General features: G+C 36.9%; 1 protein-coding gene across 1 annotated transcript in view; it reads left to right on the top strand.

Moving 5' to 3' along the window:
* The window catches only part of SHQ1 (SHQ1, H/ACA ribonucleoprotein assembly factor), a gene marked incomplete at its 5' end in the record, with an annotated part of 57,268 nt that overhangs the window by 16,849 nt on the left and 15,593 nt on the right, over positions 1-24,826 (top strand). The window contains 4 exons of the mRNA XM_082487532.1: positions 3,246-3,400; positions 5,194-5,247; positions 7,898-8,021; positions 15,809-15,929. Coding sequence (XP_082343658.1) covers positions 3,246-3,400; positions 5,194-5,247; positions 7,898-8,021; positions 15,809-15,929 — 454 coding nt within the window. The remainder of the gene's footprint in view (positions 1-3,245; positions 3,401-5,193; positions 5,248-7,897; positions 8,022-15,808; positions 15,930-24,826) is intronic.

Here is a 24,826-nt window from a genome sequence, read left to right as displayed (position 1 = left end):
GATACGTGTGCATCTTGACTGCTAACTGTAGCAAGCGCATTCAAGTCAGCCTAGAAATATGAGAGTGCTGGCATAACTGTTTTGCATCCATCAGAACAGGTATTCTGCCTGTGATAAATTCCCAGATGATTTGAAGGAATTATTTCACTTCTTTGTAACAAAATTCTTTATTACTGTAGTCATCAAAAGTGATTTTAAGCTTTATTAATCTGATCTGCTGTAGTAGTCTTTGCTAGCGAACTTTTGGCTGCATGCTTTTAAGGATTTCTTTTTCTTCTTTAGCTTCAGTATTACCTCTCCTCTTTTGTGCTTCTCTTCAGGGTGAAAGTGCCACTTGCATATGATTTTATAATAAATTGTGTTGTACACCAGGAGAAGGTTTTCTAGTGAAAGCTAGCTGAAATTGGAATGCCTTTTTTTTCTTCCAATTGGACCTTCTTTTAGCTGTAAACACCCTGTTGTGATATCTCGTTAAACCCACCCTACTGTAGCAACTTACAAACTGGTTTTATGTTATGTTTTTCAGAAACTAATTTTTTTCAAATGTGCTACAACATTGCACATATGGTTTTATAGGTAATTTTAATATGAATGACAGAGGTGACTCACTGAAGAATCAATGCAATTTAAGAACTTACAAATAAATTTGCTGATAGAATATAGGTACATCATCTATACTTGTGATTTAAGAAGTAATACTGAACTGCATTGCATTAACAGGAAAAACAGAGTTAGAACTGCCGTAGTCTTGCTAAATCGTCACTTTGTGCTAAATCGTAGGAAGTGGAAGCGATTGGCTTTCTCAAGATGATATAAAAGCTGGAATTTCTTTTTGTGGGAGCTTGTAAATAAATGAGACTGGCTTGACTCCAGAGAAATGTTTAGCACATCAAGAAGTTTCCATAGGAATTTAAATCGACTATTTCATGGTTATGAAACTGATAGAAACATTAAAAAAGTTCATAAAGAAGAAACATTCAAAAACGTTTTTCCTAATTTGTAATTTTATGTCTGAAGATGAGGTGTGTACATATGTATGTGCCTTTGGCATCACAAACATTTGTTTCAAAACATGTAATAAAAAAAGAAAGCTTGTAGAAACCTCCTGGGATAAAGAAGACCACATGTCTTGTAGGCGGATTGTATCCCTAAGAAAGTGGATTGTGTAAAATGATGGTAAGCAGTGTTTGAGGAGGAACATCTATAAGCACATTTGCAATCATCATCCTTATGATACAAAAGTGGGCAAGGGGTGTAAAAAGGAACTTGGTTTACTAGGAGTTGTAACCTTTTCTTTCTGTAGCCTATGCTGTATGTTCCCCCCTGGGATTTAGCTGCCTGTGTCACAGGGGTCCAGGGCTCAGGATTGTGGGTTATGCCCAACTACATAACCTTGGCTTGTGCTGCTGAGGAAGAACTGTGAGAAAGTCTGCAGACAAATAAGAACAGTAAAATTGCAAGTAGGATTATTGAGACAGGATCATTAGTAGCTCAAGGATTCCTGAGCTTAATACCAACGTGGAAGATACAAAATTCTAAACTGGAAAAAGAGGGAATCAAGTTGGGGCAGGAGTTGTTGGGTTATCAAGTGAAGTCTTTAGTGCTGATGACGCTGGTGGAAGGTGGCAGCTCAACACTATCCAAGGATCTGTCTCGGGGAACCACAAAGGCTGACCGTTCCCAGGTGCCTGTCTCATCTCAGTATGGTAATCATTAATTGTTTCACACTCTTAAGTTTGTACATCTTGCCTACAGCTTTTCTCTGCCTCCAGCTAAGTATGCCAGAACATAGCGACTCAAAAAAGAGGGGGTAAAAGAATAATTGAAGAGACATTTTTATATTAATTGTAAGGGTTTGGGTTTGCCCTCTTCCCGCCCCCTGAATAAATAATTACGATTCAGTGAGTTAAGGGGTACATCGTGTATCTACCCCTGGCACTTGGGGCTTGTTTTGGAAGTGTAACAAGAGTGCTGCATTAGGATTGTTCCTGTCCTCAGAGAAATCTTCTTGAATGAGTGGTATTTTAATCTCAGGCTGGTTCCAGTGTTACTGGTGCTTGAACAAATCACAGAGCGGGACTTCCTCAATGCAAGAAAGCATCAGCTGTCAAGCTAGTGACACTGCTTTCTCCTGTCAAGTCACCTTGTGCCTGCAACTTTCTTCTGTGGTGTGACCAAAATGTGCTTACTACATCTATCCTATTCAGTAAATCTGTTGACATGGAACGTGTGTGCTCTGTGCAGCCTGGATGAAAATCTCTTAACTCTGGCTTCTGGCTGTTTTAATTGTACTAAATGGCTTCCTGATTTACTTAGAGTTTGTGCAGCGATGGCTTATAGTCAGTCATCTACTTCATCTGCACTGTTAATTCAATGCAAATCTACCATCTTTTCTGAAGTGTTTTAAGTACTCTTCAGATGGTTTACGATTCAATATTCAATCTTAGCTATCCATGTCTATACCACTGTTTCCTAGAAAAATACTTTGGTGCATTGTCACACCATGCCTGCTATGACATTGTTGTCATCTGCCTTATGCATCCCGAAGAGAAGGTACTGGATGAGAAGATTCTTTTGGTTGGCTCAGTTCTTAACTAATGAGGTGTACTGAAGATAAGCGAAATATGATAGTCGTAAATGGTGGATACCATAACTCTTTGGAAGGAAATGCAGCTTTCATCAGTGGGGATGGGATTTTGATCTTTCTTCGATCTTCCTCACGCACTGGAAGGATGTTATCAGACAGCATAAACAAAGATCCTAAATCATGCCTGGGTCCCGAGTTGAAATTCATGAGCCTTGGAAATACAGAATTGTACCTTTCCTTTTTTTTTTCCTTCCCTATTTCTTTAGTTCTTACCCTTTTCTACAATAAGAAAATACATTTGTTTTTGTTATCCTGTTTTCATATTTTTATCCCATACAATGTGGACTTAAGATTACTAGGATCCTGATCGTGTATTTATCTCTGTAGAAGATATCCAGGCATCCACAGAAGTCCTTGGCACTTTCAGAGGGGTTCCAAATTGCCAGGGTGTACATGCGGTACATTGCAGGGCTGGAACTTGACTTTGAAAGGAATATATCAGAGTTTAAAAATGAAAGCAAGAATGATTTAGGCTTCTTGAGTGATGAGTGACTTGTGATTAGTTACACACTTCTTTTTAAAGAGACTGTTGAAGTAGTATTACCAGTGAATGTGCCAGCTTCAAATTCATAATCAATTATCCTTTTACTTTTTATAGTTGTCTTCTCTGAGGAAGAGAAAGAGCAGCTGAGAAAGTTCACAAATAAATCTTATCTTCTGGATAAAAGAAGCCGTCATCATGTATATCTTGGTTTAATTGATATCCTTCTGGCGTATTGCTATGAAATCTATGTCAATGAAGGAGACAAGAATGTAAGTTAAAAAAATTAAAATTTAGTATGTTTTAGGAACCTAGTGCTGTACCCTGTACTGTCATTTAGGAAACTCACCTTTTAAAGTGAACTTACTTCCAAGCATTAAAAATACATAATTGAGTAAGTTAAAATGAAAGACTTTATTGACTGACTAATGAAAGACTAGATTGAGCTGTTGGGATGCATGTGCAGATTAGGATGATTTCTAAATACTTCGGTTCTTCTGGAGCAGCATTTTAGATGTAGGAGAGAAGTGGAGTTGCAGGAGATTCCAGACATTTCTATTTGTTTCCAATTTGTTTGGTATTGTGATGTGTCTTGATTTATGTAAAAGTAGATTTCACAAAGTAATTGGGGTTTTTATATTGATGCTGCTTCTGTTTTTTTGGACAGTACTATAATAGGTATACTTGTCTGTGGTAACACCACTACCTATTTGGATTCTGAAAAAGCATGGGAAATCATTAAGTCTGTAGGACTGAGACTGTGTTTAGTGTTTTATATAGGCTACCATTATGTGCCGTTAACAAAACTGATTTTTTTTTTTTTTTTTTTTAGTTTTTTGTGGTTTTGTGGGTTTTTTAAAATTTTTTAAATCTGAGTATGGAAGGTGTTTCCTAGGCATTCTGGAAACTAGAGTAAGGCAATTTTTAAAATTGACACACATATAAAAAATAAAAAAATCCTAATGCAGAGTTTTCTTTTTCTAGTATTCAGACACTGGAGGAAAGTAGAAAGGCACGTTTCCGTTTTCAGGATTCTGGCGTTTGCCCATCTCTTACCCAAGCAGCAGCCAGCTTTATTTTGTGTTCTGTATCCTAGGCTTTTTACAGGATAGAAAGAATTAAGAAAATAGCAGAAGTTTAGAATGGATTCCATGCTGTTCTGGGGATAGCTTGCCTTTTTGAAATGGACTTTCTTCCCAGATACAACTCTGTGCCCAGCATCTCCTCTGCTGGTATTAGCCAATGAGATGTTTTCTTAAGGCTTTTAGTCAAAATATTGGCACATGTAATCTAAACCATTCTGTCTTAATTAGACTGAATTGCAGGGCACAGATTTTAAAATGGCAGGCAGAAATGTCCAGACCTGCTTATTCAGTGGGATAATCTAGTATGGTTGTTGTATTGCATGTTAGTGTTGCACAAAATTGCAAATATGCAAGGATCACAACTGTACAGTTATTTATTGATCTTTGCAATAACCGTATGGTATATGTGGAAAACAGACTATGGTAAGTTTTTTTTCTTTTTATTTTTCTTTGTTTTTTTTTTTTATTTTATTTTTATTTTATTTTATTTCTATTTTTCTTTGTTTTTTTTTTCTTTTTCTTTTTCTTTTTAATTTTTCTTTTTCTTTTTTTTTTTTTTTCCTTTTTAATAGGAAAACCACGGTATTCCAGCCACATAAATCTTTACTAGAGCCAGGACTATAGATCAAGGTTTCCTGGGTTTTTGCCCTAATCATCCCACTAGACCAAACTACCACACAAATACTATGAATCTGTCACATTTTAAGAATACTGACATTTCACATGTAGTGCTGGCTTTAGGACCTTTGTGCATAGGCTAGATATTCCCAATATGGAAACCAATTCAGTTGTTTAACATCTGCATTGCAATATAATTTTTAATGCTGTCCTGTGGCTATTTCAATGCGCATAATATAATTGCTGCCTCATATGCACAAAGGTTCTTAAATTACTGCCAGAATGTTATCTTAAATACTTTGCCAGCAGTCTTGAATGCTGAATTAGATAATACTTGTTTTATGGTCTCCTCTTAAAATCAGGTTGAATCATCTTGGAATGTCAGGAAACTGAGTGCAACATTGTGCTGGCTGGAGGTAAATTAAAAACTTAAGTTTTGCATTATGTGTTAGCTGTATTACTTGGTTTTGGTATCGTATGTTGCTTTTGTGGAAAGCTTACTCCTTCAGTATTGAAGATGAATGAAGTGTATGTCCTCTTTTTAATAACTGTTAGGAGAAACTGATCGTGACTTCTGGGCTCCCAGCTACTAGTAGCCTCAAGAGGCTGGAGTATGACCTCTCGTCTGAGTGCTGGGCCACCTTCTGGCCCATTCTGGAAAAGCTAAGGATAGGCACTATGAAAAAGCTGCTCATCTACACACTGTCCCTAGCTCCTGGGCTTGATTCACGAGTCTTGACCTTTATTTAGGAAGAAACTGTAATTACACCTCACATATGTCCACAGCATGTGTGTGCAACTCCATGCTTAGGGCAAGAAAATATAGCCTTCTGGCTCCTTTATCAGAAGTCATGGGTATCTTCCCGTTTGACTGGCTAAAGCATTTTAAAATAGAATGGGTATAAAGGGCATAAAAAGTAGGGAATGTGATTTCTTAGTGTTCTTGTGTCCTTTAAGTCCTACTTCAGATGTATATTTTAACAACTTTTGAAGATGGCAGGCCTTAATAAAGCAGCTTATTGTTCACTTCTGAGGGTTTTGACTGCAGAGTCTTTCTTCAGCCTTCCTAGTTCATCATTCTGCACTTCTGGCTTGCTCTTTTCATTGTCTGTAAATCAGGTGGCTTCTGGCTTCTCCTCCATTCCGCTATGTGGCTTCAGAGTACGTTGGAGAGCAGAACTGAGAAGCCCAAAAGTAAATGCAAACCCAATGACAGGAAGAGCTCTTAGAAGTCAATCAAAAGGTGTTGGGTGGTTGTTTTTTTGTTTGTTTGTTTTTTTTTTTCACCTATCATGGAGAAGTTGGATTCCACATTCTTTTTGCAAAAAGACCTCAGTTCTGTAGCTGTAGAACTGTTGTCTCCTTAAGGCTTTATGGATTGCGTGATCTTTCAGACATGCACTGAATATTTTTCTTTCAGGTTTCTTGTGGAGTTAGTTAATGGACATGTGTTGCTTTACTCTCCCTCTTCTTTTCAGCATTCCTGCTGCATCCCTATTTATTTAGTTGCTGCTAGCCCTTTGAAACCAACAAAGATTAGAGGAAACAAACCAAATTCTATTCTTTGCACTTTCAGATTGTTTACTGAAAGCACACAGGTCTGTGTAATTAAGTTGTTACAGAGCTGAAAGTGGAAGAGACTTAACCTGGCCTGTAATCCATTATTTCTTATGATGGCAGCAAGCTAGAAAGCACTGTCCCGTCCTCATTCCTGAAATTGCTGAGCCAAGTCTCAGTTTGCAGGATCAAAAATGAAATTTGACAGGATTTTTGGGTTCAGTCCTTCGAATGTTTCTACTACTGGCAAGTTATATTCAAACATAACTTGTTCTATGACATCTGGTTTTCTAGATCTGTTTTAATTTGTTTCCAATTGAATCATCTGCAGTAGCAAGTCACAAAGGAGTGCAGTTAAAATGCAGTGATTGCTTTAACTCTTGATTATTTTTTTTTATCAGATCCATATCCTAACATAGTGAAGGAGTTTTCTGCGTGTGCTTATCCTATAATGTAGCAGTTCTTGGCGCAGCCTGTGCCAACAGTATATTTCACACCCAGAAAATTCAGTCTCCTGGCACCAAGCTGTTAATAACTATATCTGTTATACAAACCATGTAGAGGCGGGTGTTTTCATCAATTTGTAAACAAAATTGCCTCAGCTATGGTTTGTTTGAACTGACTGCCATTTTACTGTGCATGACATATACACACCTTGGACTCTAAACATTAAATAACAAAACATAGATTACTTAAATGCTTACCCGTGACCCATTAAAATGAAAAATGGGTTGAGGTAGTCATATAATGCAAAAAAGTGCTGGCTGTCAGCAAAGCATTTTTATTAATTTTAATTAATTAAGAGTTCAAGATGAAATAGGTATTTTTACTTGAATTCATAAATGGAATATTTTGTCTTGAAAAGTGAAAGCTGGAAAGGAAATCACTCTCTTAAAGTCTTTAATAACTCATTAATGCCTCTGGCCTGAGTAAATTAGAGGTCTTCCTCACTCATAAAGGAGGACAATGAACTGCTTTCCCTAGGCAGATATATTTATCCCTGTCTTGAATATCTGTAATTTTCATGAAAGGCAGAGTCATGTATCATTTTTAAAGATCTTATATGTACACATGTATTTTGTTAATATCATGTGGTTTTAATTTTTCTTTATTCTTAAAAGGCTTTTTATGGCTTCCCCTTAATATATATAATAATTTGGGACAGATGTAATTTATTGCTTTAATCTAAAGAATGGCAAAGTCTTGAGCTAGACGTTTTATTCTAATGTTCTCTACGTTCTTTTTTTAATTCAAAACCACTAAAACCTATAGGACTTCTGTTATCCTGCCATGCAAACTAAATGTGCAGTGTCTTGTTTCTATTTAACATGTTGATTTCCATGTCTATTAAAATACAGATTTTTAGATGCATAATATAAAAATCTGCCTTGTTTTTTCCTATTCTGCTGTGATTTTTTTTTTCCTTAAAGGAAAACAAATAAACAAAACCCTAATTCCTTGTGTTAAAAAGCACACAGACTAATTCAGATTTTTCACTCCTACACACAGAGTTTCACTAGCATTCATGACGTCCTGGTATCTTTTGGAAGAAGAGTGCTATGTTATCCCCTACATAGACATTTTGGATTAGTGACACGTGCCTTCAATGATACAATCATGATACTGCAACTAGGTAAGTTTTTTAGTGATTGGAAGTGATGCCTATATAGACACATTGTTTGTATGTCTGGGTTATTTTAATAATTTTTGAATCCTTTCGCCAGTTTCACCCTGTCCTGGTTTGAGAGCATGAGACTTTTAATCTTAGGGTCGTGGGTTCGAGCCCCACATTGGGTGCCAATGCTGGGTGCAGTGGGCAACCGCTCAGCGATCTGCAGCAGATATGGGTACGACCCGGCACGAGACTTACACCCTCTCTCATAAGTCTCTTTTTCCTCCTCTGCCTCTCTCTTTGAAGAGGGGTAGAGGGGAGCATCTGTCGGTCCCATCTGGGGTCCCTCAGGTCGCCAGTAGTGGATTTTGGCCTAAACCACGACACACCCAAGCTTCATAGATATCGACATTTCTGGACATCTTGGTTTTTTGCACAAATAGGGCTGGGGAGAGAAGAGAACAAAATTAGTGTCTTTACCAGGAAAAAGCCCCTGAAGTAACTAATTTATTAGCCAGCGGATAATACATGCAGTTGTGGTGTAAATTTAGCTCTATTATTCTCACCAGAAAACCTACACAGAAGAAATATTGCGAATGTCTCATCTTTAGAAAAATCTTTGATCAGATCTTGTATTTTCATAAATCAGGATAGTCCAACTATGATTTGTAAAGCTTTAGGGAAAGGTTTTTAAACTGTTTTCCTCTATACTGTATTTCTCTGATTTTTCTGTTGGAAAAGAACATTTTAATGAAGCTTTTGTTATGGTAGGTTAGATAATATAATTTTTTTAGAGTCTATTCCAAAGGTGTCCAAGTTTTTATTTCAATGCAGGATCACTTATTGTTACAAGTATCGCAGCAGTCCTGTTGTCTTCTGTTGTTCTTTGTGTTCTTTAGTTACCTGACTGGAACTCTGTTAAAAAAGTCTGGGTTTCTGATGACTTTCATGATTTGTCCCTGTCTAGGGGAAGTTTTTAAAGCATCATCGTCTCGAATTGTTCTGTTTGATTAAGTTCTGCTCAATGTGGTTTTGCAGTTGCAAATCTGCGAAGGTTCCGTTCCTGATGTACTGTTTGGAAGAACTGTTGTTTTTATTTAACCCTTGTCAGTGATGTTAGGATTTTGACTGAAAGGAAGCGTACACTAATGTTGAACTCCTGCTCTCCTTGCCAGTTTCTTTTTCTAGAATCAGATCTTATGTTGTTTTGTGTTGGTTTTTTTTGTGTAGTTTTTTTTTTTTTTTAACTGAACCAGTCCATTAATTATTTTCTTTTTTCCTGTTCCAAATAACTGTCTTTGACATTGAGCCATCTTTATTCCTAAGCTGTTCCATTGTTCCATTGTGTGTGCCAGTTTAGTATTAACATACAGAATCATGCATTGGAGTGCAAGGGGTAGTTTTGTGGTTCATATTCAGTGTTACAGTTCTTTGTAGGATTAAGGCAAAATGGTTAAGAAGACTCTGTGGTAAGTCCACTGGTAGTCTGGGAAGAACAGAAATCCTGAATTTGTATCAGCATCGAAACTCTTTTTGCATCACCGTTCTTGTAATACTTGCTATTTTGTTTTTCTCTCTTAGGAGCAGAGGCCAAAGTCTCTGACTTGGGTTTGTTATCTTAGTTCTCTGCTTGTTATTAGGAAAATAAGACAGTTCTAAATAACAGCCAAGTAGAGCTGTTCATAAAAAAACAAGCAGTGAATACCATGAATAATATTCTGTTGAAAAATAAATAATATTTAAAAAAAAATAAATTTAAAACTGAAATCTAAAAAACTGACTACACACTACATATTTGTAGCTTTGTTTTGTTTCCCTTTCAGGAGTGGAGCTGTCATCATTGTAATGACTGCAAATTATTCTTTCAGCAGTGACATACATTTCCTGTTTATCCCAGACAACTTTCATGTAACAGTGCAAATTTTCAAAACTATGGTTATTCCAGCTTCAGTTGTGCAGTTGTACACAATTATGTTTATATCTTGGGTTGTTAAAGTTACTCACAAATTTTCTATTTATTGTGAGTTACTACTTTCAAAAAATGCATTGTTTAGATTTTTTTTTTTTTGAAAGAAGAATCACTGAGAAGCAGCACTTTGGTTTATTTTCAGTGCTTGTGAGTTGCAGAATTAAAGAAGCCCTGCAAATGACAATATTAATCTCTACTACTGCCATAAACTATTGACGATTCAAAATACCATTTACATTGTAACAGTTGGGTAGTGAAGTTTTAAGGGGAAGATATATGCTGTCCCTCTTCACTTGTCTCCACTGGCTTTTGCTGCTGTTCATAAGTGTGACAAAATAAAATTCTGGTAACAAAATTGAAATCATACAGTGCTGCCAACCTTTAGATTTTTTTTTTTCTTAAAGAGTACATGAGAGGCAAGCTATTTTATTTTCTTTTAATGTTATGGTGGAAAATGGTATTGGAGTGAACATCCAACAAAATATTCCCAGTAGTTTGGTAAGGGAGGTGGCATCTACAATACCTGTGTCAGGTTTCCTGCTCCATCTTCCTACACTGGTCATGTGGCTGCTGCCTCCAAAACACAGTAGCCCCAGTAGTGCTTATTGTCATGGTCTCCTTATGTCACCCATGATGGTCTTGCTCCAACAGTGGAGTCCCCATCTTCTCTGGACGAGTAGTTTGGGTATGCTAACTCATTCTCTATGGTATGGGAGATAGGCTAGCCTTGTTTTTTCTGACCTTGGTGACTTGCATAAAAGTTAGTGCCATAAGCTTTAGAAGAAATTCAACTTGATTTAGTTGATGGCTAGAATGGTTTAGAAGCAGTGGAAGAAGTTAAGAAATGCAGCAGGTTTGGCTTCATTCTGTGCATCTCTGTGTTGCGCTGGTTGCCTGGGAAACAGTGCAGGATGGGGCAACCGGCTGCCTCCGCAGAGCCGGCTGTGGATCTTCAGGGTGCTGAAAAGGCACGTGCAAGCTTCAAGAAAAGAGAATGTGGAGTTGTTGTTAATAGAGAGGAGGACACTATCTTGAGTACAAGCCGTGATAATCTGCAGGTGGTATCTGGGCCTTCATGTGGACATAAATCTATTGGGAGGGGCATTAGCAAGTTAGCAGTGTAGTGATAAAAGTAATGGTGATTAATTTTAACTTCTGAAAGTTCCGGGGTTCGTCTTTCAAATTACTTTTTACTATTATGGTGTGTGTATAGTGTGAAAAGTTTTTTAAATGGCCAACTACCAAAGAATTGGGAAAGATATAAAATTGATGTATTGCCTGTCTATAATCAGAAGCTGGGGGAAGAAAAAAAGTGTCTGTCTATGTATTCTTAAAAGAAATGGATTTTTAGATGCTTGTACTGCCAAGGCACATTTGTTCAGTCAAAATGTTTCCTCCTTCAAACTTCAGTGGAAGTTGAGCCACGCTTTTGAGAAATTTCTGTCTTACAAAATACTTAGCAAACTATGCAATATGCAAAGCATTGTAGTTATAGATAGCATTAAATACTCTGTTACCCTCTTTGCTTACTGGACACAATGGATTACCAGTTTGGCACAGTATTGCAGTATATGTGTGATGAACATAAGTAAAAATGACTGTCAAGTAATAGATGATGAATTCAACTAAATAGTACCACAAAACTATTGCCTTTCATCTAGATGCAAGAGGACTGGTGTTTAACTTAAAGGAGGAATTGGTTTGAGTTGACTTCATCCTGACTTGAGGTTTCTTTAAGGATGCTGGTAACGGAAGTTGGGGCACAGTATAGTACAATATTTCGATAATAATAATAAGCACAGTAAACTAATTAATTTAAAATTAGTGAAGAATTTTGATGGGACTGAATTGTTATGCCTCAAGTTATGTGACTTCACTTTAAGAAATATTAGTGCTGTGTTGGTGGATCACTCCCAAGGTACAGGATAGTGCATTTTTAAGCTATTAAGGATCCTTGTGTGTGGTTGAAACACTTCTTATTTTGAATTAAGGCTTCCTGCCAAAATGTTGATTGTAAGACAAATGCATTAAGCTGATTAATGTTGAGGTCCTCAGCAGGTTTTTTTCAGATGCTGTTTTAGTGATCTATAATACTTAAAATACTTCAGTAAAACTGTTCAAAACTCAGTGTAGTTATCTAGGAGATCTACAGTATTTATCTGTTCTTTGGATAGGATTAAAAAAGGGAATGAAATGCAATGGTACATCCAGCTACAATACTATTTCCGGCAATATATATACTGCATTTGACAGTTGACTAACAAAAATTTATCAGTTGTGTTTTTAATGTAAATACGTGGAGCCCTTTTTCTTTTCAGTAGATCTGTAATAAGTGGTGTGGGCTTCTTCTGTCAGTATTTACTGACAGTGTTACCATTGCGTAATACTGATTTGGAAGTTATCATCTACGAGCTAATAATAAAGAAAAAACCCATTTGTGCTCTTTTCTGTGACATAAAATATGCTTTGCTTCTTTCCATATAGCAGTTAACACTAATAGATTTAGGATGATATCATTATCCATTAAAAACAGATAACTTATGCAGCGAGGCGACAGTACTATCACCAGGATGTTTTCATTTAAAAGTCCATAAGAGTTCTTTCCTTGTTTTTACGAGTGCTGTTTTTCTCACGTTTTAACAAGACAGTAAAGTTCAGTTTAGCTTTTTAGATGAGTGCTCCTCCTTCAAAATGTGGAAAAACATAAAGAAGTCTGCAGGAAAAATAACTGAATGTAAAATAGAATAATGGGACTACTAATTTCTTTTGCTTCCAAATATTCAGTATGAAAGCTGGTAGAATTTCATGATGGTGTAAAATCAGTAGGTTATTATGTCGAATGGCAGATACAGAGCTGGGGTCAAATTGTATTCCTTTTGAACTAATCTGTTGAAAGAAGACTGGATGCCTGAAACTGTAGAATTAAAGTTGTGGGCTGTCGTCTACCAGCTTTCATAGCAATGAACTCCAGAAGAATCCAGTGATCTGCAGACATATGCTCTGACTTTTATGATTTTTGCCTTGTATGCTTAGCCACTCTGCTGCTTTTCCTGTGAAGTTGCAACTCATCCTCTCCCCAACAGCAGTGTAATGACTTTTAGAGTCTGTCTTAAATCATATATTTTTAAGTTCTAATCTTAAATATTAATAGCTTAGAAGATCAAATATTTTTGATTCTATTACAGATGTTGGAATCTTGTACTTTTAAATATAACTAGTTGTTTTTTTGAATAATCAGGAAATAGTATCTGTACATAAAGCATTGTATGTATTGATCAGTATAATGCAAAGCTGTAACTTTACACAGAAGATATGTAAAAACTGACTTAGAAATAAGTAATTCATATTTTCCTGAGGTTATTATCTAAGTTTCTTGTGCCTGATCTTAAACACTTAATGCTCTTTTTCTAAATAGACAATTTTTCTCCTTCACCCTTAAACTTAGAAGAGCTCGCCTCTTTAAGCTGTGTGAAGAAAACGAAATTGGTTATCCTTGGCATGTCTTCATCTTCTGTTCTGTGGCTTTCTTAACTCCAGTATACAGTGACAATAAATAAACAACAATTCTAGGATTACAAAAGAAGTAGGACTTTTAAAACTAGCACATTTTAGGTTTGCTCTGACTCCCATTTCAGTGAGGTTTGCTTTTGACTCACCTTTCAGTGAGTTGGACTGACACAGCTGCCAAAAAAAATCCCCTAGCCTGTTAATCTTTTGGCTTCATCAGTTCTCTGATCCAGTTCACTGTATAGTTTCACAAATACTTGATATGGTTTCACAAATACTTGCACTGGCACATCACAAAGAGCTGTGGAAAAGAGGGATGCAAAGAAGTGCAACAAAGAGTACTTAAGCTGGTGTAAGTAATAATACTATGGAAAACAAAGCCCCAGCCTGAAAGTTAAGACCAGATGTCTACTGAAGACTGAAGTAGATATCCAAAGACATAACCTACGGTGTGGAATTTCACAGAAATAGGCCAAGAATCATCTGTGTGCTATGGAATATCCTACATTAAGGCTTATAGCGTTTGCTCTTCAGCTCTTATTTTTAATTTCTGTGGTAAAGAGTTAAATGCAGTTTTGTATAAGGACTTCTTGTTTATAAGGTGCATGTGTAAGGAGCATATTCTGAAAGCAGAAGTTTGGTAGTTTGCCATGCTCTGTGTGTTTGCCTGTATGTAGGATTGCCTATTTTATTTAGTCAGGCTAGATTTGCAGCCTGTCTGATTAGAGGCCCATTAAGCTACTATAATCCAAAACTTTATGAAGAAAGACTACTTTTTATTGAGAATTACTGTTATAGTCACTAATTGACATGGTTACTTGGCAGATGAGTAACAGCAGTAGATGTTGTAAATGGTTCAGGCTGGCAGCTTGACAGCTAGAACCTTAGAAATTAGCTAAATTTTAATTCCACATATCATTTCTTTTTAAAGGAGTACACTTTTTAGTCAAAATAGTTAAGTTTGACATGCTTGGCTTGACAAGCATTGATGGTGATACAATCTAAAAGTTCATCAGTTATATTTGGGATTTTATATTTTATTTCCTGACTTTTCTTCAGTTGGTCTCTTCCAAACTGGTGGGGGTTTTCAGTTCTGTTTGCCATGGCTTTTTACTCTCCACATTTTTTCTCCTTATTGCCATCTTCCACATCCTTTAACTTTCATTCTCTGTCTATATTTTTTTCCAGCAGGAATTACTTAAAAACAAACAAACAAATTTTGTGCTTGAACAGCAGGGGGAGTTCTGATCTTTTTTTTTTTTTTTTTTTTTTTAATCTGTAAAATGTAATTTCATCCATGTTCAGGTTTCATAGCCTAGGAGGAGCCAGCCTCTTGGGAGAGGGTTATTAGATTCCATTTGCAGTAGTGGCTGTTTTCATTTGAATGTGGGGTTTGTTTTTTTTTTTTTTTTTTTTCCCCATTAAACAGTGAAAATATTTTTTCTTTCTTTTTGGTGTTCCAGCATTTAACCCTTTAGCAACTTCCATCAGAAAACTAAGGGAAGAGATTCCAGCTAATTGGAGGTTACATTAATCAGTTCTCTTCTTCATAAACAACGGTTGCATATGACGAAACTGACTACAGAAAGATTGCTGGTTATAGAATGAGAAAACATTCAAGCTTTTAATCTTTTACTGTATTTATCAATTATATGTCAAATGGCACCTTCTTGAGCCTGAAGTGAGTTTTTCTGGGGGCTCTATTTGCCAAATGATTCGGTAACTAACAGAAGTAGGAAATGTTCTGCTCAATTTAAGGCAATGGTTAGATGTTAGGCGATGGCATCGCTTACATTGGCTTACACAATCACTGTGGCTCCTGCGTGCTTCACCCTGCTGTGGGCTGTGTGTTCCCAACCCTGTTATTTTCCAACACAGGTGTTTGTAGGCATACAGGGAAATAGGTTTTCTCTTTCTTCAAATAAATGATGGGGCATAACTTTTTGTTATTTGTGAGTTACTTTTGAGCTTGCCTTTTTTTTTTTTTTTTTTTTCATATGGTGCACTGTATGACTCTGCTAAAGTTTGGGCCACAGCTCAGAGAAGTTGAAAAGCTGGGGGAGGGGGCTTCTTCAGCTGTAGAGAATTACACGCATGACTGTGCCTTGAGGCTTGAGTCTTGCAGAGAGATTCCTACTGAATTCAGAGGCTCCACATCAATGGGGCTACTGAAGGGCATAGTCATATTACTGCTGTTCTGAGACTGTGAATCAACTTAAAGTTACAAGATGGTTGTAGATAGCATGGTTATTAAAGCCTCAAAGGTAAGAAGATGGTAAAGATTATCTATTATGATTTCTAGTGAATTACAGAAATAAAAATCTGTTTCCAGGAAAAGCTGCAGTTTTGAAGTGCCTGCTGGACATTCACAAGATTTTTATGGAGAATGACCCTGCCTACATCCTTAATGACCTCTTCATTACAGACTATTGCATCTGGATTCAAAAAACCAAGTAAGTTCTTAAGTAGTTACTGCTGTGGGAAATGTTTTTAGCATACTACATCTATGGACAAGCATCAGTACAATCAAAAGAAATGCTGTCTCCTCTAAAGGGAAATGTGATCAGTCTTTTTCATTTAGTAACCTAGCTATTCTATTGCTATCTTTCTTAGGAAGAAAAATGTTTATATAGAGCTTAATAACATTAGGAAAAAGTTTGGAAACAACTCCTAGTTCAGGATTGAATTTATAACTTCCAGTAGAATTGACAGCTTCCAATTCTGGTCAGACGCACGTTTACATCTGTATGAAACAGTTGGATTTATGGACTGTAGCAGTTTTACCAATTGCTTATTAACACCAAAATAAGTGTCACAAATCTCTCTGTGCTGTGTACTCTTGCCCCTGTAGTTGCTTGCCAGCTCACTCTCCCTGGCCAGTACCTTTTGGCTTCCACTTCACTTGAGAGGAAATGGTGACTCTGCCACTTCCAGACGAAGTCCCAACATGTCAGCGCTTCCCTGTCTCACCTGTGTTCGTTCAATGGAGTCAGAGTGGCTTTACTTATTTCCAGAGTCTTGGGAACTTTGCAACCAGACTGGTTAGAAGTCATGCTTTAATGGTTTAAAACCAAAAGTACTGGTAGGAAAACAGTGAGAAATGGATTACATGTACAAAGCAAGCTGTGTGTTCAAATCTTACTAAGCTTTATATTGTTCTCGTCAGATTTATTCTGTTTTTCATACGGCTTTTGGTTTTTTCTCCCTCACTTTTTATGTCTTCACAGCCTTCTCTGAAGGCCCGCAAAAGTATGCGTATGAGTTGCAAGTAATATTTCTCTGAAAATGAGGGTCTTACTAATATAAACACAAAAAATGCCATTGTCATATTTGTTAATATAGCAACATATAGACTCGTAAAACAATGGTTAAAAACAGTCTTTGCATTCCAGTTTACAATCTAACAAAAGACTGTGGGAGAAAAAATAACTTAAGTGCACAAGACACAAGAAGCAGTAGAGGGAACTCAGTAATAATCATGATCAGAAAGGGGAATATGAAAGAATTGAGCCAGCTGGCATAGGCTGTATATCTAGGTGTAGCCTTACCAGTACATCTTAGAGAATTAAAGTCCGTAGTTCATACCTGCTTATTCCATGTTATAGATATTGTTGATTCTTATTCTTCTCTGTATGCTTTCAATGCCAATGTCACTACAGGAAAACAATGCACAAAATGTTCGAAAGCAACTACAGGTATTTCCAAACATTTTGATTCATCAAACTTGATTAGTTACAGGAACAGCCACTTCATTTTACATTGTCATTTTTGAGGAGGCCTTTTTTGGCCACACCTTAAATACAAGTATGGGAAAATTCAAATTCAGGTTGAAGTTGAGTTGAAAAAGTGCAGTAAATGAAGGAGGAAAAAGTTATTTCATGCATCTTTCATGAAGAAATGAGTCATAAGACAGTAATATCACTGCTGCCCATATGAATGAATATAATGTCTAGCAAGTCAGTCATAAAAAACAAGGCTTTCTTTAAATACAGCACAGGCAAATGTATGGTAGATATAAGTGACTGATGTATTAACACATTTACTCCCAGACGCATACATAATGTACCAGTTAAGCAGAACTGACAGCTTCTGGAAAGAGGACAATTAAGCTATCTTATTGTCATAATGACATGGCACAATAGTTGTCTGTCATTAGGAGAACAAGAGAAAGAGGAACTGCAGAAACCATTCCTATTTTTAGGGTCTGAATCAGGAAAGCATTTAAGCATTGCTTAAGTCATTCCTGTTCAGTTCAGCAAGTGAAGCATGTGCTTGAAGTTAAGCATGTGCGAAGTGAACAGGAACACTTTGTTTTTTCCTTTATGTCAAAGGGAACAACAAAGTTCACTTGTCATTCAGAAAATACCTTGACGGATATAGAAATGAGCGGTGACTTGTCTGCTAAGGACAAGGATTCCCACCTCCCCAGAGGTGAGTGAGGCATCTGGAGAGCAGGGTGGTACATCTTCCATGCCAGGGGAAGAAGGTAATTGCCTTTGTGGTGAAAACGCTTTGGGAGGGGAAGGTATTTACAGGTATTTTTGTTGTGGGCTCTCAATGAAGTTATTTGCATGTCTGATCAGTCTGCATACTTTCTCTGTGTTGTTTCTTAGCTGTTCTTTGCTCCAGCAAGCTTCATTAACTTTCTTTGTCTCCATTTTCTCCTGTCTTTTCATAGCTGTAGTCCCAGCGTGCTCTCAAAATCTGTGGAGGGTTTTTCTTTTCTTCTCTTTCCCTGGTATGTAACCAAGCCCTAGTGGAGGTTGGGGCCTCTTTGTTTACACAGTTAAAATAGACTGTAGATTCTTTTTAGTGAAGAATCTGGGCACTTTAAGAAGAGCTGGAAACAAACTTTCTAGCTCACCTGTACCGGCAGAGAAAAGCCTGGGAGCTGTAGGTTTAGAAAAAAAGTTTGGGACAGGCAAAAGTATAATGGATGTACTGAGTGGTAGTAAGCATACAGCCCTATTCCAGATTAAGCCGCCAGGAGAGGAACACCAGTGGTAGGTACTAGCTTTGAAATATTCAATGTGGAAACAAAAACATTCTAGCCAACAGTGTGTCAATAGCTGATTACAAATTTGGTTTGAGATCATAGTTTGGCTGTGGCTAAATTAGATGAGTAAGTGAATGTGTCACTGGGCTGGCAAAAGATGATTTATTTTAAGCACAGTGTATTGGAAATGATTAAGCTGCTGAATAAAACGCAGGTGGCTAATAGTCAGTGGATATGCTGAGTACAAGCCAGTTCTTTAATACTAAGGATTCTTTTTTTTTTTTTTTTTTTTCCCCTCAGAAAAATGATTTCATTCAGGTACCTGTTACTAAGAGAAAAGTAGATTCCTAGAATCATGCAAGGTATTAGCAAGTGTAGCTAAAATTTCGTCTTCCTGTTTGCAATCTAAAAGTTAGTTTTGCCTGCTTTTTAGGTTTCTAATATCTTTCAGCTGCTTGTGAAGTTACTTTTATTAATTTGATCTATTGTATAAATTGGTATGTAAAATCCTTTTAACTGGGTTTTGAAGAAAGGGAGCGTGTTAGTCAGCAAAACTTATCAGAAATGAAGGAAAAGTAAATGTTAACCTGGGTAACAAAAGCTAAACAAAGACCTATGGAGGCCGCTTGTAGTAAATCTCGGCAGGTGGTGTCAACATTTCTGTTGAAAAGCCAGATGCAGCCAGATGGAAAATTGCATCTTTAACCCCTGAGGTCATAATGACATGTCATCACTTCATTTGATCCCCCTGCTAAGTGAGCTTATCACCCACCCTGCTGTCACTGCTGTTATTACTTTCATTTCCATAATAAAATTAAATTTACTTTGTCTGGTTTGCATGCTTTTTTTTCTTTAGGTCAGAGCTTTTACAAACCACTATGATACATATGGCAGCCTCTCCAAGATGAAGTTAGAACTGAATTTGTATTGTAAGTCTGAGCTCTTCTCCATCTTTCATGCCTTACTCTGAGCAGGAGGAGATGAGGGAGAGGAGAAGGAGCTTTGGGGAAACCACTGGTAGTTTCATAGCTGCAATATGGGCTGCTAAGATCAGAGGAATGTAGGTGTGGGTTTGTTGCAGGAGAGCTTTTTCCCTTCTGCCGGAGAGGAGTTATGTGTCTGTGACCCCATAGGAGTTATGTCCTTTACAGAAGAATAGTAGTTTACCCACGGACTCTTGCTGTGCTGAGGTTCCTTTGTGTAGCCTGATGTTTTTCTCCAGTGTTTTGTATTCTCCTTTGTCCCAGTCTCTATTCACGTTGCTTTTTGTTGTCCGCTGTTGTACTTAGGTGCCCTCTGGTAGAGCAGATGCCTGCTGGCCATAACATGAGTGGTGAGGTGGAGGGCTGAACGACTGCCTAGGAGTCCTTGCCCAGGCGGGCAGTTAAGCGCATACTGCATCCCTGCATGTGAGAACAATTGAGCCCATGCCGATTTAAAATATTTTTATCTAACACTTAAATACATGTTTCGTTTTAAATGTGTACCACTTTAGTATCAGTAAATGTGTATTTTCTGTGTTCCTGAATTGGAGGTGAAGCTGTTAGTGTCCCTGGCAGTTTTCCAGGGGTTCATACACTTACTTAGGCACAGTTGCATAGTGGTATACTTCTCAGACTTTTATGGGTATGAGGAATGCAGGAGAACAAGGTGTTTGATCCCATGTAATTTGTATTATATTTTTCATTATCGTTATTTTTCTGCTTTTTAATTTACCATCTTGCCTTTTATTCATGATCTGTTCTATTACAAAAAATTACATAATCATCATTTGTGTTGTGTATTGTAGTAGCTTCAACTTGTGCAGTTAAGGAGATCTGCCTGTTAGGACAGACGAGCTGTTAAATTGCCTAGGTGTGTCCTGTGGAACTGTCTGCAGCTTGATATTTTTTTTTTTAATTATTTTTTTTATAGCGGTATATAGGCTGTTTTAATGTATGCATGCTCTGTAGTCACACCTTCATGTGTAAGTATATGTGCTCCTCAACCTAAGACAAATGTAATCTCGCTAATTTTGGTGACTGTAGGTGTAACGTGCCAGTTCAAGCATGAACTCTTTGCTTTAAAGTAAAAACCAGTCTCTGTAGAAACTGCTGTCTTTACTGGAACTAACTAAATTAAAGCTAAGTCAGATATTTCTAAGCATGTTATATTTGCTTCTCTTGATTTGCAGGTGAGGCATACACTGAAAGATAGGCTAGCTTCATAGGTCCGTTTTCCTTTTCATCTCTTTGTTATAATCGAAACCTAGTCCTTGTTACAACATAATTACCTAGTCTGAAGCCAGCAGGGAGTTGCTGCTTTATGTGTAGGGTGTGAAGTTCTCTAAATAAATGTAGGATTAATTACTTTCACAGCATGTCATTGAGGTGATGAGATTGACTGTGATTGTTCAGCCCTCCTTTTCTTTTCCCCAGGTTTTCTGAATTACTGTTTTAATCAATATAGTGTAATGTGGCCCTGAAGTGTTAAGGCCTGATGTTGCAAAGGCATTAGGGAGCCCAAGTCTCTCAGAAAAAAAAGTAAGATCTGTGACATTTAGGATTTTTACTGCCTGTGTAACATCGGATCGTAAAGTGCACAAGAGAGCAAGGAACTCGACCTTCAGCATCATAGTTTCAGTCCATTGCATTGGTTAAAGTTTGGTAGAGAGAAGATTTCTTTATGTTCATTCTGACCTCTTTCTTGGCTTTAACGGACTTTAACAATGTATTTTACAAGTTATCTCTTTACATTTGCAAAAAAGACCAGGTTTAAATGTATAAGACAGGCTACTAACACTTTTTCAAAGCATTCATTTTATAATCATTCATGATTCAGTTTGACTACTGTTGTGCCCATTTAAACACACTGTACCATACTGAATCCTCAAAACCCTCTCTTCGTTTCATATAAGTATTTGCATAGCTGTATAGGTCTGTTATTAATTAATATATGCTCTATAGAGCATCTTATTTATTTTCCTTGTATCTTGTTACATGTACCAGCTCACCCTTTGCTTGTAGGGCAAAAAGTACTTAAGAACAGGTCGTGTCTTACAGCCTTCCTGAAAGAATTACCTTAAGCTTTTACTAGATTTGGGAAAATATTTTGTAACGTATACCATCTTTAAGCTTCTGTGGTCCAATATTGTCATCTTTAGATGACTGTAAACAGAATTTTAACATCTATTTTAATTGTATGTTAAAATTATTTGTGAAACTGATCATCTATTTGCAAACTTAGCACATAATAACCATCTCAAATTTCCTAAGATCTGGAAAACTTTGAAAAGTGCTTCATAGTGTTAGAAACTTTTGATTGTGCCACTTTTGCAGCTGTTTCTTCTTGGCATTTTTGTTTTCTTTGGCAGTTTAGGGTTTTGTAAAGCTCAAAATACTTGAATAGAGGAAAAAGATCCTTTAAAAAAGGTCTTTGCTTTTTGGCTGCTTGTAGGGTTGATATTTATGAAGTCCTATTTGCTGTTTGTGGCATTGCCATGTTCCTAGGAATGATTCAACTGTAACATCTGAAACTCAGGACTGTACTTCTAAATGAGGGGTGAATAAAGAGTAACTCTTATTGACTGCACCTCCACTATGAAAGTATTAACAGGAGGATTCAGGAACAAAACAATCCTGAAAGGTTTTCAAATGGTGTACTACTAACATGTTAGTTTATTACATTTTTGATCTGTAATGGGGGGAGGAGGGAATGTATTAACAGATAAGAAAAACCAATCAATGCTTTAAAGCATTGTCAAATGTTAGAGGAATATGCTAATTTTCAGCTGTTAACCTCATGGATTCAGTAGCCATGATTCAGAAGAATGAAGGCATAAGAAGTAATATATTCTGGATGAAAATCCTGCTTCTTGGCTCTGTGGGATTAGACTGATTTGTACAGCATGTTTAAAGCACTTCATACAGATAAGACCTTAGGAAGAATACACCTTGTAGTATTGTATTTTATGTACGTTACAGTTTTTCATCATCAACTTTACTCTGCTTTGGTTGTAGTTTAGATTTTACTTTACCTTCATTGCTGCCCAAGTTAACCGTAGCTTTATGAAGGCTGCGGTAATTTCAGGTTTGATAAAAACTCCAGTATTCAAAGTAGGTGGTGCAGAGAAAAGTCAAATTGCTTTCACGTTGCTGCTTTGAAAGCAGTCTTGCCATTAGCATATGCTTTTAGCGTATGTTCTGATGTAGCCAGTTATGTTATTTATCAGATAGTGTAACAAGCCCATTGCCACCATCACAAAATACCTTATTTTGATCTACTGTGTAGTAAGAGGATTGTATTTTTCACTATACTTCTTTAATGGCATTGTCTTTGTGGATACACTGAAGCCACTTAATTCTCTGCCCCCACACCCCCTGTAAAACAAAACAACTTGTTGGATTTCTGAGATTTTCAATTTGAAGGCTATTCTTTCCTTTGCTGTTTTGGCTTAATAAGAGTCATACAGGTACAAGGGATAAACCAAAAAATCTTGGTGCTGCTTGTGATCACATCTTTTCCATGAACACAGTAAGAAAGCTGTGTTTTATCTGGTTACAGAGGCTTCGCCCGTACTGTCCTGCGATGACTTGCTATAGTAGCTCATGACTACAATCCCCAATTATTGTAATTCCTTCTTAGCAGGCTTTACAAGCTGGCATTACTATTGCTGGCAGCTAGTTCAGCATGCAGCACTGCATTTGCTTACTGTTTTGAGTAATCATGTTGCATTAGGTTTGCTTTTCGTTCACTTCTTTAGTGGCCTGTAGTGGGGTATTAACTTTCAGGTGTCCCAGCTGGTTTTCAAGTTTAACCAAAAATGGGAGTGGCCACTTCAAATGGTCTCTTTGCAGGCTCTTTGAGGTTCATTTTATGCATATTTCAGTTTACAAACCACCAACTGTAGGAGTTACTAATGTGTCAGTGTTCTAGGAAATATTGGAAAATGGAGGAAAAAAACCCAAACAACCCTGGGGAAAACAAAAAGATAGGTTTTTGTTGCTTTATAAAGTTAAAGACATATGTTGTTTTCACACTTTTTGTCTGAGTACTGTCCAGTATTTGTCTTTTTAGATAAAATATTTGGTGACATTAAATGTTATGTATTTAAAGGTAGAAAATGAATTGCACAGGCTGACCCAGATTGGCAATATGCGTGTATCTGAACAACATGCATTTAAATATAATCAAGTATAAGATGGCATATTCACAATAAAAGAGAATAAAAGACAGTTGAGGGCAGCAGCTCCAGAAAAGTAAGTTGGGTCGTGCTTGCGAATAGTTTGAACCTGAGCACCGGTTTATCTCAGAGGAGGTAAGAGGGCGAGTGCAATGTTCAGCTGAAGAAGCAGAATAGTATCATTTAGGAGAAGGAAGTGGCATGACCTTAGAATGCATCGTTTGTGAGACTGTGCTGAAACACAGACTAATTTTAGTGACTATTCAAAAAGATGTTGAAAAATGGAGGGAAGTAGGGGAAAAAAGGTTCTATGATTGTATATGTCTGAATGACCTATGGTAGGGCGAGAGACTGAATAAACTTGGTAGTTCATTGGTAAGAATGTTAAAGGTTGACTTGGACTTGTCTGCAAGTATGGTGGGACAGAGACTTTGGTTTTTGGCCATTGTATAGTACAACAAAAAAGAATTACAAATGAAATCCATCTAGTTGAACAGGAAATGGAAAAAATCAGACAGCAATAAGTTTTCACATTTTTCTAGTGAAGAATAATTACAAGTTAGCTCATTCTCTCCAGGTTTTTAGGTAATTCTGTACTGTCTTATTTGTTTCCATCCAGATAGCACAGCTCAAAAAAAATACCTTGTGATTCAAACACTAGCTATGGGTCTGATGCAGAAAGTGTCTGAGATTCTTTGCAATTTATTATGCTGCTAGACCAGCCTTTTCTAGTCTTACAAGAGGAAATGCTATCGTTTTTCTTAGAACTTAGATAAGGGTTTACCAATTTATCAAAGAGTACGTTGGCTGTTGGTACCTGAATTTGGTAGAGAACCCAGATTTATTTATTTTCATCCCAAGTCATCTGCTCTTAATCCTTAGATCACAGTTCTTTGATTTAAAAATAGTAACTAATAATTTGCAAGCACATTATTTATATATTTCTCCTCTTTCACTGTTTTGATGCATGTTTTTAATAGTTTCTTTTTATTTACTGTCATCTTGAGCTGCCATGCTTCTCATTAAATGTTGCATCTTATTTAAGGCCTGAGCTGTCACTTCAGTTGTCTGTGGAGCAGTACGTAGAGCACATAGTGCATAGAGCACTTTGTAAATAACAATACCCAAGTAATGTAATATACAGACTTAAGAGGCTTAAAGCAAAACACTGTTTGCCCTGAAGGCTGAAAAAG

Source organism: Vanellus vanellus (genome assembly GCF_965231255.1).
Source record: "Vanellus vanellus genome assembly, chromosome: 9".
NCBI classification, from domain to species: domain Eukaryota; kingdom Metazoa; phylum Chordata; class Aves; order Charadriiformes; family Charadriidae; genus Vanellus; species Vanellus vanellus.
Note: the sequence above shows the minus strand (reverse complement) of the source record. Positions and strands in the feature narration are given on the sequence as shown.